Consider the following 14,163-nt stretch of genomic DNA (forward strand, 5'->3'; position numbering starts at 1 on the left):
GCAATTCGGTACCACAGGCAAGTGGTGGACAGCATGCTGCAGGATTTCTCCCCAGGTGTACCGAATGTTTTCAGGTTAATGGAATCCAACATTCACAGTGCATTTTGGACTTCTGAACACTTTTTGTATGAGATACAGAAGGACATGAGCTCTTACATCTCTTTAAACAATTCTTTTGTACATAAATTAAGTAAATAACGAACATAATTAACATTAGAAAACAAGAAATGTTTCAAAACTTGTGAACTCTGTTTCTGCTGAGTCAGTCTCCGTGTCAGCAGCCTGTGCTGTCAGAACAACAGTAACACATCTGTCCAGGCAAACGCACACACACACACACACATGCACGCACACACGCGCACACACACGCACACGCACACGCACACACACACTCTCTCTCTCATCTGCTCTGTCCTGTTGCTTTATTTTCTTCAGAGTACCAGGATGTGCAGTTGTTTGTTAGGGTTTATTAGGTTCTGCAAATGGGGACAATTTTCATGACTGCACATCATCAGTTGGCCATGAAGGTCATGTGAATTTTCAGTTTCATAATTTTAAGTTTTCTTTGGTCTAACAGCAAAACTGATAGATTTTTACCAACTACTTATTTTGGTTAATGCTTATTATTATTATTGATTTATTGATTATGTCCTTGGTTTTGCCATAAGTAAAGAGCCAAATATTTAATAATGAATGAATCAGCGTTTTGAATTGTTAAACATGTTGTTTTAATACCACAGTAGTATCCATGTCTCTTATTGTATAAAGCATCAGTATGGCATGCAAACACTTTTACACCACTAGAGGACGATGTCTTGCAGCTTTAGAGCCTTCAGCTTCAGTGGGTTTAACTCATTATGCAGAAACTTTGTACCTCAAGACGTAGGTAGTACTGCGTTGACTCGCTGATATGTTAAGAGTGTCACAAAGCTCACATCTATCAGGACAGTCAAAGTTTGAGGGCTGACATTTCCTCAGCATTTGATATCTCTCAGAGATACATCAATGGAGATTGTAGCTTTACTTTGGATTTTCTCTCTGGCTTTTACAGGTAAGAATCTTTGTTTTTAAAAGTGTTTCCATTTTCTGCTGTTGGTGTTTATCATAGACTTCCTATACTCTATAATAATTGCTGAATTGTTATTAAAAAAAACAATTAAAATTGGGAACTGAGTTTAGCTAATAATCTGGAGGTCTGCTTTTCATTGTTTTGTGATTCAAAAGCAGCATGGTTAGTGGACCAAAGGCATGACTGATACAAGTTGATTGCTGAAACATTTTTTGCTCACTTACAGTAAGACCTTTTGATGTGATTGAGGAAATATCAAGATGACTATTGTTTGACGTTAAAAAGTGATATTTTTTAAGTAATCATAAATGTAGCTTTATAACAAATCGTATGAAATAAAGTCTTGATCGATTGTAGCTTTTTCTAAAATAGCAGATTGATCTCATTGTAGGTTTTCATACAAATTGTGATCTTTTGATTGTGAATTGTTATAAACAGATATACATTGATACTAAAGTACAGTATTATGGAAAATCATTCTGTGTTTTTCTTTTGGTCTGTAATGAAGGATTTTGTCCAAGGACTTATTTTGTAATGGCCTCTGTCTGTCTGTCTGTCTGTCTGTCTGTCTGTCTGTCTGTCTGTCTGTCTGTCTGTCTGTCTGTCTGTCTGTCTCTGTCTGTCTCTCTCTCTCTCTCTCTCTCTCTCTCTCTCTCTCTCTCTCTCTCTCTCTCTCCAGGTTTAACTGAAGGAGATGGTGTGTTGCCAGACGGTCCTCTGAATGCAGCTGTGGGAGGGAAAGTGATGTTCACCACAACACTGACTCCAGGAACATCATTTCAATCAGTGACCTGGAAATTTGGTACTAAACAAATATTCACATTTAATGTTAACAACTTCCCTGCACCAGGGTATGAAGGCAGGATCACCTTCTTCATGTCTACTGGATCTCTGGAGCTCAGGAACCTGGCTCTGAATGACAGTGGAGAATACTCAGTAAGCATTACAACAGCTGGAGAACCATCAAAGTCAGGGAACACAAGACTGGAAGTATACGGTGAGATACATTTCAACATGTTGCATCTCTTTCTCTGCTGGATGAAGGTTTTTTGTAGCAAGTAAACAATGATATAATCCTTTACATATTTTGCCTCATTATCATCAAATAAAAATGTGGAAAGATGTTGATATTTTTAGTGGAAGGAAATGTTTTAAACTTTCAATGTGGAGCCATGAATAAAAAAGATCTCATCTCAAACATGAGATTCACTCCCAGCCACTTCAGTGTTTTCTTCTGCTGTAACTTTATTAAATATGATTTGTGTTTCACCCACAGAGCCAGTCTCCAATGTAATGGTAACAGCCAGCAGCACAGAGCTGGTGGAGTTCAACAGCTCCGTCAGTCTGTCCTGCTCCTCCTCTGGATCCTCTCTCTCTTTCCTCTGGCTGAACAGCAGCTCTGAGGTGACAGGAAGTGACAGAGTTCAGATCACTGATGGAGGATCCACTTTACTATAGTTAATGTGACCCGCTCCGACCAGGGACCATTCAGCTGTCGTGTGTCTAATCCTGTCAGTGAGGGAACCAGTGATCCAGTAACCCTCATCATCTACTGTGAGTCACTACCCTGCATGCTCATTATATTTACCTAACAAGATGTAGTTGCAAACAGAGTTCTGATAATTGTTTGTTTAGTTGTCTTTTTGTTCACCCATGGGTTTATAAAATATTGGAAACACCCCCCCCCCCCCCTAATTATATCCAGTACAGCATTCCTGCACAGCACAGCACAGTGTGAACTAAATCATTGTGAACTGGACACCTATACTTAGAAACTGTTCATTGCCTGATTGGTATGCAATAGAAGTTTCTAGTATATGTATAATAATGCAGTTGTGAATACTAACTTATTGCTGTGGTATTACCCCTAAATTCAGATGGTCCAGAAAATACTATTTTGAAAAGATCTACGACAAAAGAAGACCATCTGGAGGGATCAGACATCCTCCTGTCCTGCTCAGCTGACTCCAACCCTCCTGCCCAGTATAGGTGGTTTCTGAATGGTAGCGTGCTGTCTGAGGGACCAGAGCTCAAACTGCTGAACGTTCAGAAAAATCAAAGTGGAAGCTACAGCTGTCAGGCCTTCAACGACAAAACTCTGAGATATGAAATGTCTCAGCCAGCATCCATCTCTGTACTGGGTAAGTTTGAAATTAAGTTTTTCGCCCAAAGAAAAAGAATGGGATGTACTTGTGACTATAGCATCAGATGCAACTGTCTAAGATAAAAAAGAAGCTCATGCCAAACATTTGTGTTACAAAAAGGAACAATGCATTTGCACCTAAGAAAGGTCTGCAATATTTGCTTGTACAAGGACAACTGAGGCTGAGATAGAAATGTATGAAGTCGCACAAAAGTTTTAGGCTAACAGAAACTTGAATTATTGTATTACTAAGGGAAATGTGGTTGTGGCTAATTTGAGATATCCTGTAAGGTCTTTAAACACTGGTCAGATGTTGCACCAAGTACTAGGCAACAGAAAGGATGAGATAACATATTTAAACATGCTTAGTAATCTGGAGATTGACCACTCTATGCTTAATCAAATGTATTGATAAAAGAGCATCAGTAAAACTTTAAATTATGAAACACTTTCAAACCTGACAACATGTTTAATATCCACATTCTAAACTAACATCTAACCCTAATTACCCTTCATAGTCTCCTTAAACATTGATCAACTCTACCTCTCAGGCAAGAAAGCTGGTCTGTGTGAACCCCCTGTGTTTTCCACCGACAGCACGTGTTACCGATGTTGTGGTAACTTCAAAACCCACAGAGCTGGTGGAGTTCAGCAGCTCCGTCAGTCTGTCCTGCTCCTCCTCTGGATCCCCTCTCTCTTTCCTCTGGCTGAACAGCAGCTCTGAGGTGACAGAGAGTGACAGAGTTCAGATCACTGATGGAGGATCCACTTTGACTATAGTTAATGTGACGCGCTACGACCAGGGACCATTCAGCTGTCAGGTGTTTAATCCTGTCAGTAATGGAACCAGTGACCCACTAAACCTCACCATCTACTGTGAGTCATTTATATGTGCATACATTTTATTCTGCACATTGCTGTACAGTGGATGGTATTATGAGTTAAGCTGTCACATTACATTGTCTTTCACCTGCCAGCATTACTTTTTGATGTATTGTTTAACTTCCTGTATGCCACATAGATGGTCCAGAAAAAGTGAAGTTGGTCATATCTCTGCCACAAAAATATTATGAGAAAGGGTCAGACATCAGCCTGTCCTGCTCAGCTGACTCCAGACCTTCTGCTGGCTTTCAGTGGTTTCTGAATGGAGACCTGCTGTCTGATACTGGGCCAGAGCTCAGTCTGATTAACATGCAGACAAACCAAAGTGGGAACTACAGCTGTCAGGCCTTTAACAACAAAACTCTGAGATATGAAACGTCTCAGTCTTCAGTTGTCTCTGTACTGGGTAAGTTTCCATTGAGAGGTTTAATGCATATAGGTGTGATAAGAAAGGTGTACTCAATTTTCCTTTCTATATAATATCAGTTTCAAAAAGACAGACATGCAAAACCTTTGTTAAACTTGCAGCAAAACAATCCTACTATTGTGAGTATTTTGAAACTAATATAGAGAATCCAAGCACAATAAACCATACTGATGCAAGATCACATGCTCTGGATGTGTTTCCTAAATATTTAATCATTTCAAACAGTCAATATTTCTTTAATATTTGAAACAATTACATTTGAGAAAATGGAAATATAATTACGTGAAAGAGTTTGAATCCTTAAACTCCCACTGTTTTGATTCAGATGTTATGTTCCTCTCATAGATCATATTTCTGATCTATAGGTTGTCCAACACGATGCATTTGGAATAAACAGGGCAGTCAGACACTCAGCATGTTATATACATCATTCAGGGAGAAGTAGTTCAATGTTTGCATCTTCTAAAGAGTTACTGTTCCTTTATATTATTAACTCAGTCACTAAATCAGCTACTCTGCTTTTTATTTTCACACATTCTTTTGCCCAACAGAGAAAATATCAGGCGCTTCTGTCACGTCTCCAACAAACCTGCCGATTGAGGGGAACTCTTTCACCTTAATCTGTGACGCTGCTGGCTCTGTCTTTACCAGAAAGTGGAAGAAGGGTGGCGTAGATCTGACTCTAACTGTAGACATGACGCTCACCAACAACAGCAGAGAGCTGTCTTTCAGCAGTCTGAATAAAAACCACCATGGAGATTATTCCTGTATCATCAGCAACCCCCTCAGCAGCGAGGAAGCAAAGTACTCCATGATTGTTAACTGTAGGTAACAAACTAAAACTCTACTGTTAGAAATAATGAGTTTAGGTTATTGAGTCCACTATTGAACAATAAATTCCCCCAAATATCTGTTTTCCAGATGGACCAGAAACAGTTCAAATCACAGGTCCGAGTCAGATACATGTGGGAGGCACATTTGAATTAACCTGCTCGGCTTCATCCGTACCACCTGCCAGTTACACCTGGAGGCTGAATGGGACAGTGATACACACTTCTGCTGGGATTTATAATAACTACACTGAATTAAATGACAGTGGCAGCTACTCCTGTGAAGCAATGAATAAAATAACCGAGAGAATATCATCAGCGGTCCACGAACTGACCGTAACACTTACAGAGCAAAGGCCAGGTAGGAGCACATTAAAGTCAGTAAGAACAAATGAAAGCAGACTCTAGAAATGTAAATGAAAGTCAAATTGATGTCAACAACTGGGAAAACATGATCAATTTATCTGTGTGAGATTTTTCTTCCTCTGGCAGTTCAATAACAAAGTCAAAATTCATTAACTAGAGCTTCTAACTTCTGTACCTGTAGTACAGATCTAAGGAACATAACATCCCTCAACTCTTTTCCAATCTATGAATCAAATCAAACCATCAACCATGCTCTCCTTATCTTAATCATTGCTTTGTTTCTTCTAATAGTCGTTGCCTATAGGGTTTGTCCGCTCTTGTGCGTGTGCTTTTCTCATGTGTTTATGGTCTATTTCTGTTTGCTTTTCACTGTGCTTATGAGCTTTACTTTTGTTTCTGCTTTTGTACATTTTCTTTTAAGGCCATTGAAGAAAATGTCTCTGGCCTCGGGTCCTTATGTTAATTAAAATGCATTATAAGCAACTCAATCAAATATACCGTAATTTCCGGACTATTAAGCGCACCTGAATATAAGCCGCACCCACTGAATTTTTTAAAATATGTATTTTGTACATAAATAAGCCGCACATGTCTATAAGCCGCAGGTGCCTACCGGTATTTCCTTTTCCAACTGCCAGATCGATCGCCTTCAACTTGAAAGCTGCATCATATGCATTTCTCCGTGTCTTTGCCATGATGAGGGTGACAAAATGACTACCGTAATCAGAATGATGGGAAGTTTGAGCACGCTCGATTTACGTCACATTATGTGACGGTGCTCAGTTTTTTGTCTATTTTTTTTCAAAATCCCATTTTGGCGGCATTGTATAAGCCGCGAGGTTCAAAGCGTGGGAAAAAAGTAGCGGCTTATAGTCCGGAAATTACGGTAGCTGCTTTTTATAAACGGCAATGTATTCTTATATTGGTGTAAAATATTTATGATTTTTGTCTACAGGCATCCTGAGATGAAGGGACAGTCCCTGTTTACAGAATGATGTTAAAGTCCTGTTCTTTTCTCCTGTTTCATTGAAGACCCATCAGGCTGTTCAGGTGGTTGCATCGCTGGAATAGTTATCGGTGTTTTAGTCGTCATTGGAGCTGCTGGTGGTGGAGGGTACTACGTTTACTACAAAACGTAAGTTGAAAAGATCTTATAACAATAATCTAATGAACACATTTCAAAGTAATAATCAATTACAAGTATGGGAAAGCTGATGGCTCAGTATCTCCAAGTTTAGACCGCAAAGCAGGAGGACATTTCAGGATCAGTATATTGTGTGTAACAACCTGATGACTCAACCTACAAAAGGTTAATCTTCAACAAAGGGCCACTTGCCTTTGTGCTGCTGTTGTTATATATTCTCCATATGGTCCTAAGCCTGACTTTAGTTATGACTGGTTTGTGTTATTTCACAATGGAGCCGCACCTCGACACTGTACAACTACGAAGTTTAGCATTGTGTTTTTGCCAGGTATAAATATTAAACTGTGATGATATATATGGTTCACCACAGGATGGTTATAGAGCTCTACGTTACTGTTTGAAAGTCTATGCTGGTAAATCATTCGTAACAAATACTTTCAGGACTAGAGATTGAATGAAAGTTGCAGCTCTTATGAAGAAAGAACTACATTCTCCATCATGCAGGCAGTACCAATAACTGTATATATTGCTGCCTGTATCATTTTGATGTTGCAGAGAGAGAGATAATGCCTGTCAAATGCGTAACTTACACACTAATGACTAATGATCTCTCTCAACAGACAACAAAAGAAGAAAACAGCTGCTGGAAACATCAACACCAGAACGGGTAAGTGTGTCACGTCTTGTAACATGATTGTTTTGCCCTTTTTTCAGTTTTCTAAGCACTGTTTATTTCTCACGTTTTAAAGGAGCTCAAGGCCAGGAGAATGGGGCGTTCACAAGAAGTCAGGTAAGAGTCATCAGAGAATTTCAAGATCTATTCAAGATTCAAGGGTTAGATAGATAGAAGATAGAATGGGAGGATGAAACCCTCTTTATTTGTCACATACATGCACACAGCAGAGCACACACAGTGAAATTGGTCCTCTGCATTTAACCCATCCTAGTACTAGGAGCAGTGGGCAGCTATTGTACAGCGCCCGGGGAGCAATGGGTAGGGGGGGATTGGAGGTGTCCGGTGCGTTGCTCAAGGGCACCACAGCAGGGCCTAGGAGGTGAACTGGGACCTTTCCAAGTAGCAGTCCACCTTCCATATTTCAAGTCTGTTTGGGGACTTGAACCGGCGACCCTACGATTCCCAGTCCAAGCCCCTACTGACTGAGCCACTGCTGGACTGACTGAGCCACTGCTGGTTTTATTATCATATGCAGTAGCTAGGTCCAACAATGCAACATATTATATATAGGACTTAAGAAAAATGAAACAGAGTAGGATACATTTGACTAAAATAATGCAGGTTGTGCAGATGAAGTTATATATATGTAAAAAAATAAAAGCCAAATAATGCAGAGTATGTTGAAAGTGACCAAGTAATGCAGGATTATATGAACATTTAAATAGAATAAAATATACAAGAACAGAAGGTTCAATATTGTTCAGTGAAATACAATTAAATACAGTTTGATCTACTGATAACTATTAAGATAATAAATTAAAGAATTTGTTTGACCAGACCGATGCTTTGGGTTGTGGAGGCGCTTAACAGAGCTCAGGCGTTTAGCAGTCTTAATGCCTGAGGAATTAAACTGTCCCTGAGTCATTGGTTTTAGTCCTGAGCCGGTAGCAGACATGAATTGTGGGTTACTAAGAGATGTTGTAAACACAGTGCTCAACAACAGACTTTGAACCAGGAAGGAGATATAAACCTGACAAAATGAAGAAGGGAATATGTGTCAAGACTTCAACAGTATAGTCTAGCTTATCTTGTTAAAGTGTTGACGTCTCTTTGTAGTTCCTCATATTTTATCTGAAGTATCTGTAAGGCAAGGCAAGTTTATTTATAAAGCACCTTTCAACACAAGGCAATTCAAAGTGCTTCACAAAAATGAAAGACACTGTACATTTGATCTTATATTTACTGTCTTTATTTGTATTTTTCCCAGGAGATGCACTATGCAGATGTCAGATTCAACCCAAACCATAATGGGGGGGCAGTCCAGCTTGGACAACAGAATAATATCTCAAACTACGCTGAGGTCCGAGTAAACAACAATCCTTCTGCTGCGTCCTCACTTCCAACCTATGATGCCCACTTACAGCGGAACAAGAGGCCGGCTCCTCAGCCTGATACGTCTGAGCTTTACGCTCAAGTCCGAAAGAAATGACCACACTGGAAACAATGAATAATGTGGACGGGTTTCACTGGAAGCAGCTTACATGAGAATTCTGCTCGTCCCTCTCAGTTTCTTTCAATGGAGGACTCGTTTGCCTTGAGTTTATTTCTCCAAAGCACTTTAGCCGGGGTTAATGATCAACCAGGTTGTGAGTTATTTCCCTAACTGAGATCAGACTGCACAATGTTGGCCTACTCGCTTGCATTGATGTCTTCTAAGAATAGCTTTCTTGTGTACAGTAAATTAAAAGTGCAAATACATGAGAGGACATGTACTATGTGCTGCTTTAGCCTAATGTTTGATACCAGGGTGGTGCCATATTGGACTCCCTATGCACACTGTGAGATCACAATCATTTTATATTTATTTCACATTAAAATGCTCTATCAGTTATTTAATAATATTTGATTTAGATTTCAGTTGTATTTGATAGGGCATTGATTCTCCTTAATCTTTGATTTGAGACCTATAATGACATTGTTATGGTGGAGAGATTAACGCTATCTGTTGGTCCAAAGGACGAGTTGAAAGAGCCATAGGGATATAAATCATTGTAGTTGAATTTCATAAAGTTGAACTTTATAATGCCACATGGGAGGAGGTGTGAAGCCACAACAATCCAAAATGCTATTATGAAAAACATATATATCGCTTGTTCTCCAGTTTCACTCCAATTTTAGTCGATAGCTTAAGTTTAAGTTAGCTACCTGCAAGGTTGTTTGATGGATATCTTTATGACCAATAAATGCCTTGAGTCTGCGTCCAACAGACATGCGGAAACCGTTTTAGGAAGTGTGCCAATAGTTATCGTAAGGTATCATCAGGTTATTCATCCAAAACATTTACAGTAAATGTCAATAAAGGTGGCTGTGCGATAAAATGATATGGTGCTGTATCTGTAAACATTTTTCCCTGAAAGGCCTGCTGCCAACAGAGAAGTAATAAAATGAAGTGAAACATTGCACTCATGGAAAAAGATAACATGCATGCTCTCACTTTCAGGAAATCCTCCCTTTAGATCTATCGTGTTTGTGAAGATCTCCATGAGCTTACAGCATTGAAATAGCAGCCATAACAACACACCTCAGAACTGTATCATCACAGGATAAACAGCACAAGGCACCTCCAGTCAAACAATAAAGTAGTACGTTACACTCCGGTGTCTTCAACTCAACGCAAATCATGAATATGTTTCACTCTAATATCCAAAACAATAATCAGAAGACATCAAAATAGCCGGCCTTACTGCAGTGTATCCGAGTTTCCATTTCCCTCTGATATTCCAGGTCCATAATACCCCCGCACTACACTGTAAAAACGGCACCATTGACTTTAATTGAATGTATAATGTTTGCAAATGTCCCTTAACTATATTAGGTGAGTTGAAAGCATACATACTAAACTTAATATTATTGCTTTCAACTAACCTAATAAAATGATGTGAAATCTGTTAATGTAATACATTTAATTAAAGTCACGTTTCAGTTTGTTCAGTGTATGGCAACAAGTCCCATCACCAACATACTGAAATTCACATTTGTATTTAGTTCAAAACAGGCTGTTTTTTGATTGTTTTTGTCCTTTATCTCGGTTATACAAAATGACAAACAATAGCATAGAGTCTTAACACATTTATTTCTGATTTACACAAGTATCAAACTGTTGTCAACAAATAACCAGCTGGAAGAAATGCATTGCAACATTCTTAGTTTTAATTAGCTCTGTTTCATTATTTCATCTGCTGGCATTCGATGATACTTCTTATTTAAGTGTTGTGTGATAATTCAGTAATCTAAGATGATTCCCAGGAGCTTTGTCTCTTGGACTTGGTCAATAGATGAATCATTTATGTAAAGATGTCATTTGTTTTGTTTGTGACAAATCAAAGTTCTTTGTCTTAGAAATATTCAGGATCAACACATGGACTTCAACATTATCTCAGGACCTGAATGCTTTTTGTTGTGCACAGACCGATGAATTCATTTGTTAATTATAAAGAACACACTTGGTGTTGTTCCCCTTAAGTTACCAAGTGGTAATGCCATTAGCAAGGACTTCTGAATGTATGATTTACGTGACAAATAAAAGGATGATTTGATTCATCAGGAGTGTTACTATGGATGTTTGTTTCTAGAGACACTAAAAAGAGATCAACGCACAACTAATTAATGAGCTGAAACTCATAAAGCTCTGTTAAACGGAGGGGAATGGAAGATTTGGGTAATAATTATAAGTAGATCCATACGAAGCAACCTTTCTTTTGCATTTCTCTACTATTGTCATTGAATAGTTAGAATAGAAGTATTTATCACATCTGTTTTACGAAGTACAGTAGGGATGCACAAGTTGGAAAAAAGAAGTGTTGGAGAATTGTCGAACTTTATGCAAACAATCCAAGTTATTGTGAAGTTAAAACCCATCAGTTCTTAATGCGTTTCCTGTATTACAGCACCACACTTGTTCTGGTTTTATCTCCATCCCAAAAACTTTTAAACTTGTGAGCAAATTCTGTAGAATAGTGTGTCCAGGACTTCTTTGTAGCACCATGGTACTTCATTTAGAATATTTTCACATGGTTTGCCTTTACCATATATTGTATTTATCATGATTTGGATATTGCAGTTGTCCAGTGGACGGGCTGTATCTGTAACATAACCGTTTCTGTGTTAGTTGTGTTGGAGTCTTGAAAGAGCGAGGCCTCAGTTAAAGGCAGGAAGTCTTTAGTCTTCAGCCGGCTCCACATTAACCCAGATCAATGCAATCAGACTATACACACAAGATATATTTAGGTCACTCAGGCCAATGAATCAATGAGTGAATAGTTACTCATTAAAGTGGACCAAAAATACCCATCAGTTATTCACATGGTTCACTTCACCTAATTTCATTATATTGGAAATGTTTCCAAACCTTAATCCCGTTCAAAGTGAATCCCTCTCATTGTTCAACCTTAAGTTGCAGAGGTACTTTAAACAGTATTTTAAGGATGACAACTTCCCTCAACTACAATTAAGGTTGAAAAATTAGAACATATATTGGAATATGATATATCATGGCATGTTGAATGGATTATATGCACACATTTTAAGGGGTGGAAAAACCAAGAACCGCTCCTTACTTTACACCTTTTTCTATTATGAATAAGCCTTAAATCAAAGTGTTTTTTATTAAAGTTTTGGGTCATTTTTAGTATGTTTTAATCACATAAATGTATAAACTCTGCATATAATTCATTATAAATGATGTGCCCTTTAAGCTCTTTTTAAACGAAGATGTTTTAGGGATGAGATTCCACATTTTGGAATTGATGGATCAATTATAGTATCTCTGGCTACCATAATGCAATCTTTAATATGCTTTTAAGAAGTGTATTCAGGAGTAGATTGGGGTTGAATTCATAGTTTACCTTGAATGAGTTGCATCATGGTAACAATAACCATTGTCCACTTTGTTTGATTAACCGTTCGACCTGAAAATACAGTGTAGCTTTTTTCTTGTCACATCAAAATGACATTTGCTCAATATTCGACCACAGAAAGAACCCATAGTATGTAACTCTCATGTTACATTTGTAATAAGTGCTCATTCAAATAAAACAAAAACTATATGAGTAGTGTATGCACTGCATGTGGATATCCAGCCACATCAGCAGCGTTTCTTTTTCTCTTGTGCGTAAAAAGCAAAGAGTCTGGCGGTTTCGTTTTTCTTATTTACAAAGTTTATGGATTGTTCCATGAATCCAACAGGTAAGTAATCTGATGGAACAACAGCGTGTGGGTGTCTGTTTGTGTTGTGGGTGAATTCCTAAAGTCAATAGTGGATTATAAATGAAGGCATGATTCAGGTCAGTGGAGAGTCACCTCTGTTACTCATCATGGTTGTATAATCTGTTAATGAAAATGATTATCTGTCATTAGTTTAAAAAAGTGACAACATTAGAAGGAAGTAGGAGAAATATGGATAATCTCCCTGTACCTTATGATGATTACCTGACTGTCATTTATGTTCCTTTGAGGGTGAAATGAATATGACAAGTGCAAATATAAACCACGAACACGTCTACAATAACATAATCCTGACGAGGAGAGAGGGGAAGAAAAGAGCTGTAGGCAAATACTATTCAAACAGCACATTCGTTTCTGGTAACATCTCATTAACTGCAATAAATTCAAAGTTCAGCGTCGATAAGTAAGCGTTGCTTTGTCAACCTGACGTAATCAGAAACACAATCCTCTCTAATGGCAGTACAATAAAAGTCCACGAAGGGTTTATGAGTGAAAGAAATGCATTGTTTGGAGATGTTTGTTTTTTCTATTTCCGTACTCACGTTAACAGACTTGTCTTTCCATAAACAAACATTATCTTATTTTGCCTTTCAAATCATTTTACCAGTGAAGATGATCTGATAATGCAATAAAAAGTAATCATTAGTTGTTATAACGCGTCACATTTCTGTCAGTGTACTCACTCTAGTTCAAAGTACATCTCACATGTTTAACAGTTCGCAAATGTCACATCCCGAAGGCTAAAAAATGACTCGGTTTAGTGATCTGCGTCAGAAAGAGGAAAGAGGAGTCAAACATTATAATGTATAGATGCAGGCGTTGAACAGATCGTACACTTCAGAGCTTCTCTGTGTTTTTGTTGGCTTTCTGAAAAGCTGTTGTGTAATTCTGACCTTTGACTCGTTTCCTGTACTTTATTTGTTGGCTTCATAGGGAAGTTTGTCATTTGATAGACACTGTATACTTGTTACATACTTTATATATCCGATGCTTTTATCCAAAGTGACTTGCATACTCAATTTGGGGTGAAGAAATGCTCCTTTCCATCACTTTAGTAGAATTACCAGTACATTAATGTCCAAGTGCTTTATTAGTCCTGCGTTTAAAACCTCACTCAAGCAAAAATAGAGAAGACTTAAAAGCCAAATGTTATGTGACTGGTCCTCATTCTGCAGGAAGAATGTCTTCCATATGTGATTTTATAAGAGTGTAAATAGTCTTGTTCACAACTGAACTTCTTCGTCATGCATTGGATACTTTTACCTTTTTGTACATTAAACAGATGTTCCGCTTGGTTTCACCCCTTGAGATTTAGTAGTAGAAGTTTAAGGTGGCATTAGATG

At 38.2% G+C, this 14,163-nt stretch overlaps 1 protein-coding gene across 1 annotated transcript; it reads left to right on the forward strand.

The window, feature by feature from the left end:
- Positions 1-907: 907 nt before the first annotated feature.
- On the forward strand, positions 908-11,149 carry LOC134861239 (carcinoembryonic antigen-related cell adhesion molecule 5-like). The gene is given in 13 exon segments (XM_063878277.1): positions 908-1,051; positions 1,749-2,066; positions 2,346-2,516; positions 2,519-2,623; positions 2,947-3,210; positions 3,810-4,088; positions 4,234-4,500; positions 5,073-5,345; positions 5,443-5,712; positions 6,750-6,852; positions 7,482-7,528; positions 7,611-7,651; positions 8,805-11,149. Coding segments are annotated over 13 exon segments (2,406 nt in total). The 5' UTR covers positions 908-1,005; the 3' UTR covers positions 9,027-11,149.
- The last annotated feature ends 3,014 nt before the right edge of the window (positions 11,150-14,163 follow it).

Source organism: Eleginops maclovinus, chromosome 3 (assembly GCF_036324505.1).
Source record: "Eleginops maclovinus isolate JMC-PN-2008 ecotype Puerto Natales chromosome 3, JC_Emac_rtc_rv5, whole genome shotgun sequence".
NCBI lineage: Eukaryota > Metazoa > Chordata > Actinopteri > Perciformes > Eleginopidae > Eleginops > Eleginops maclovinus.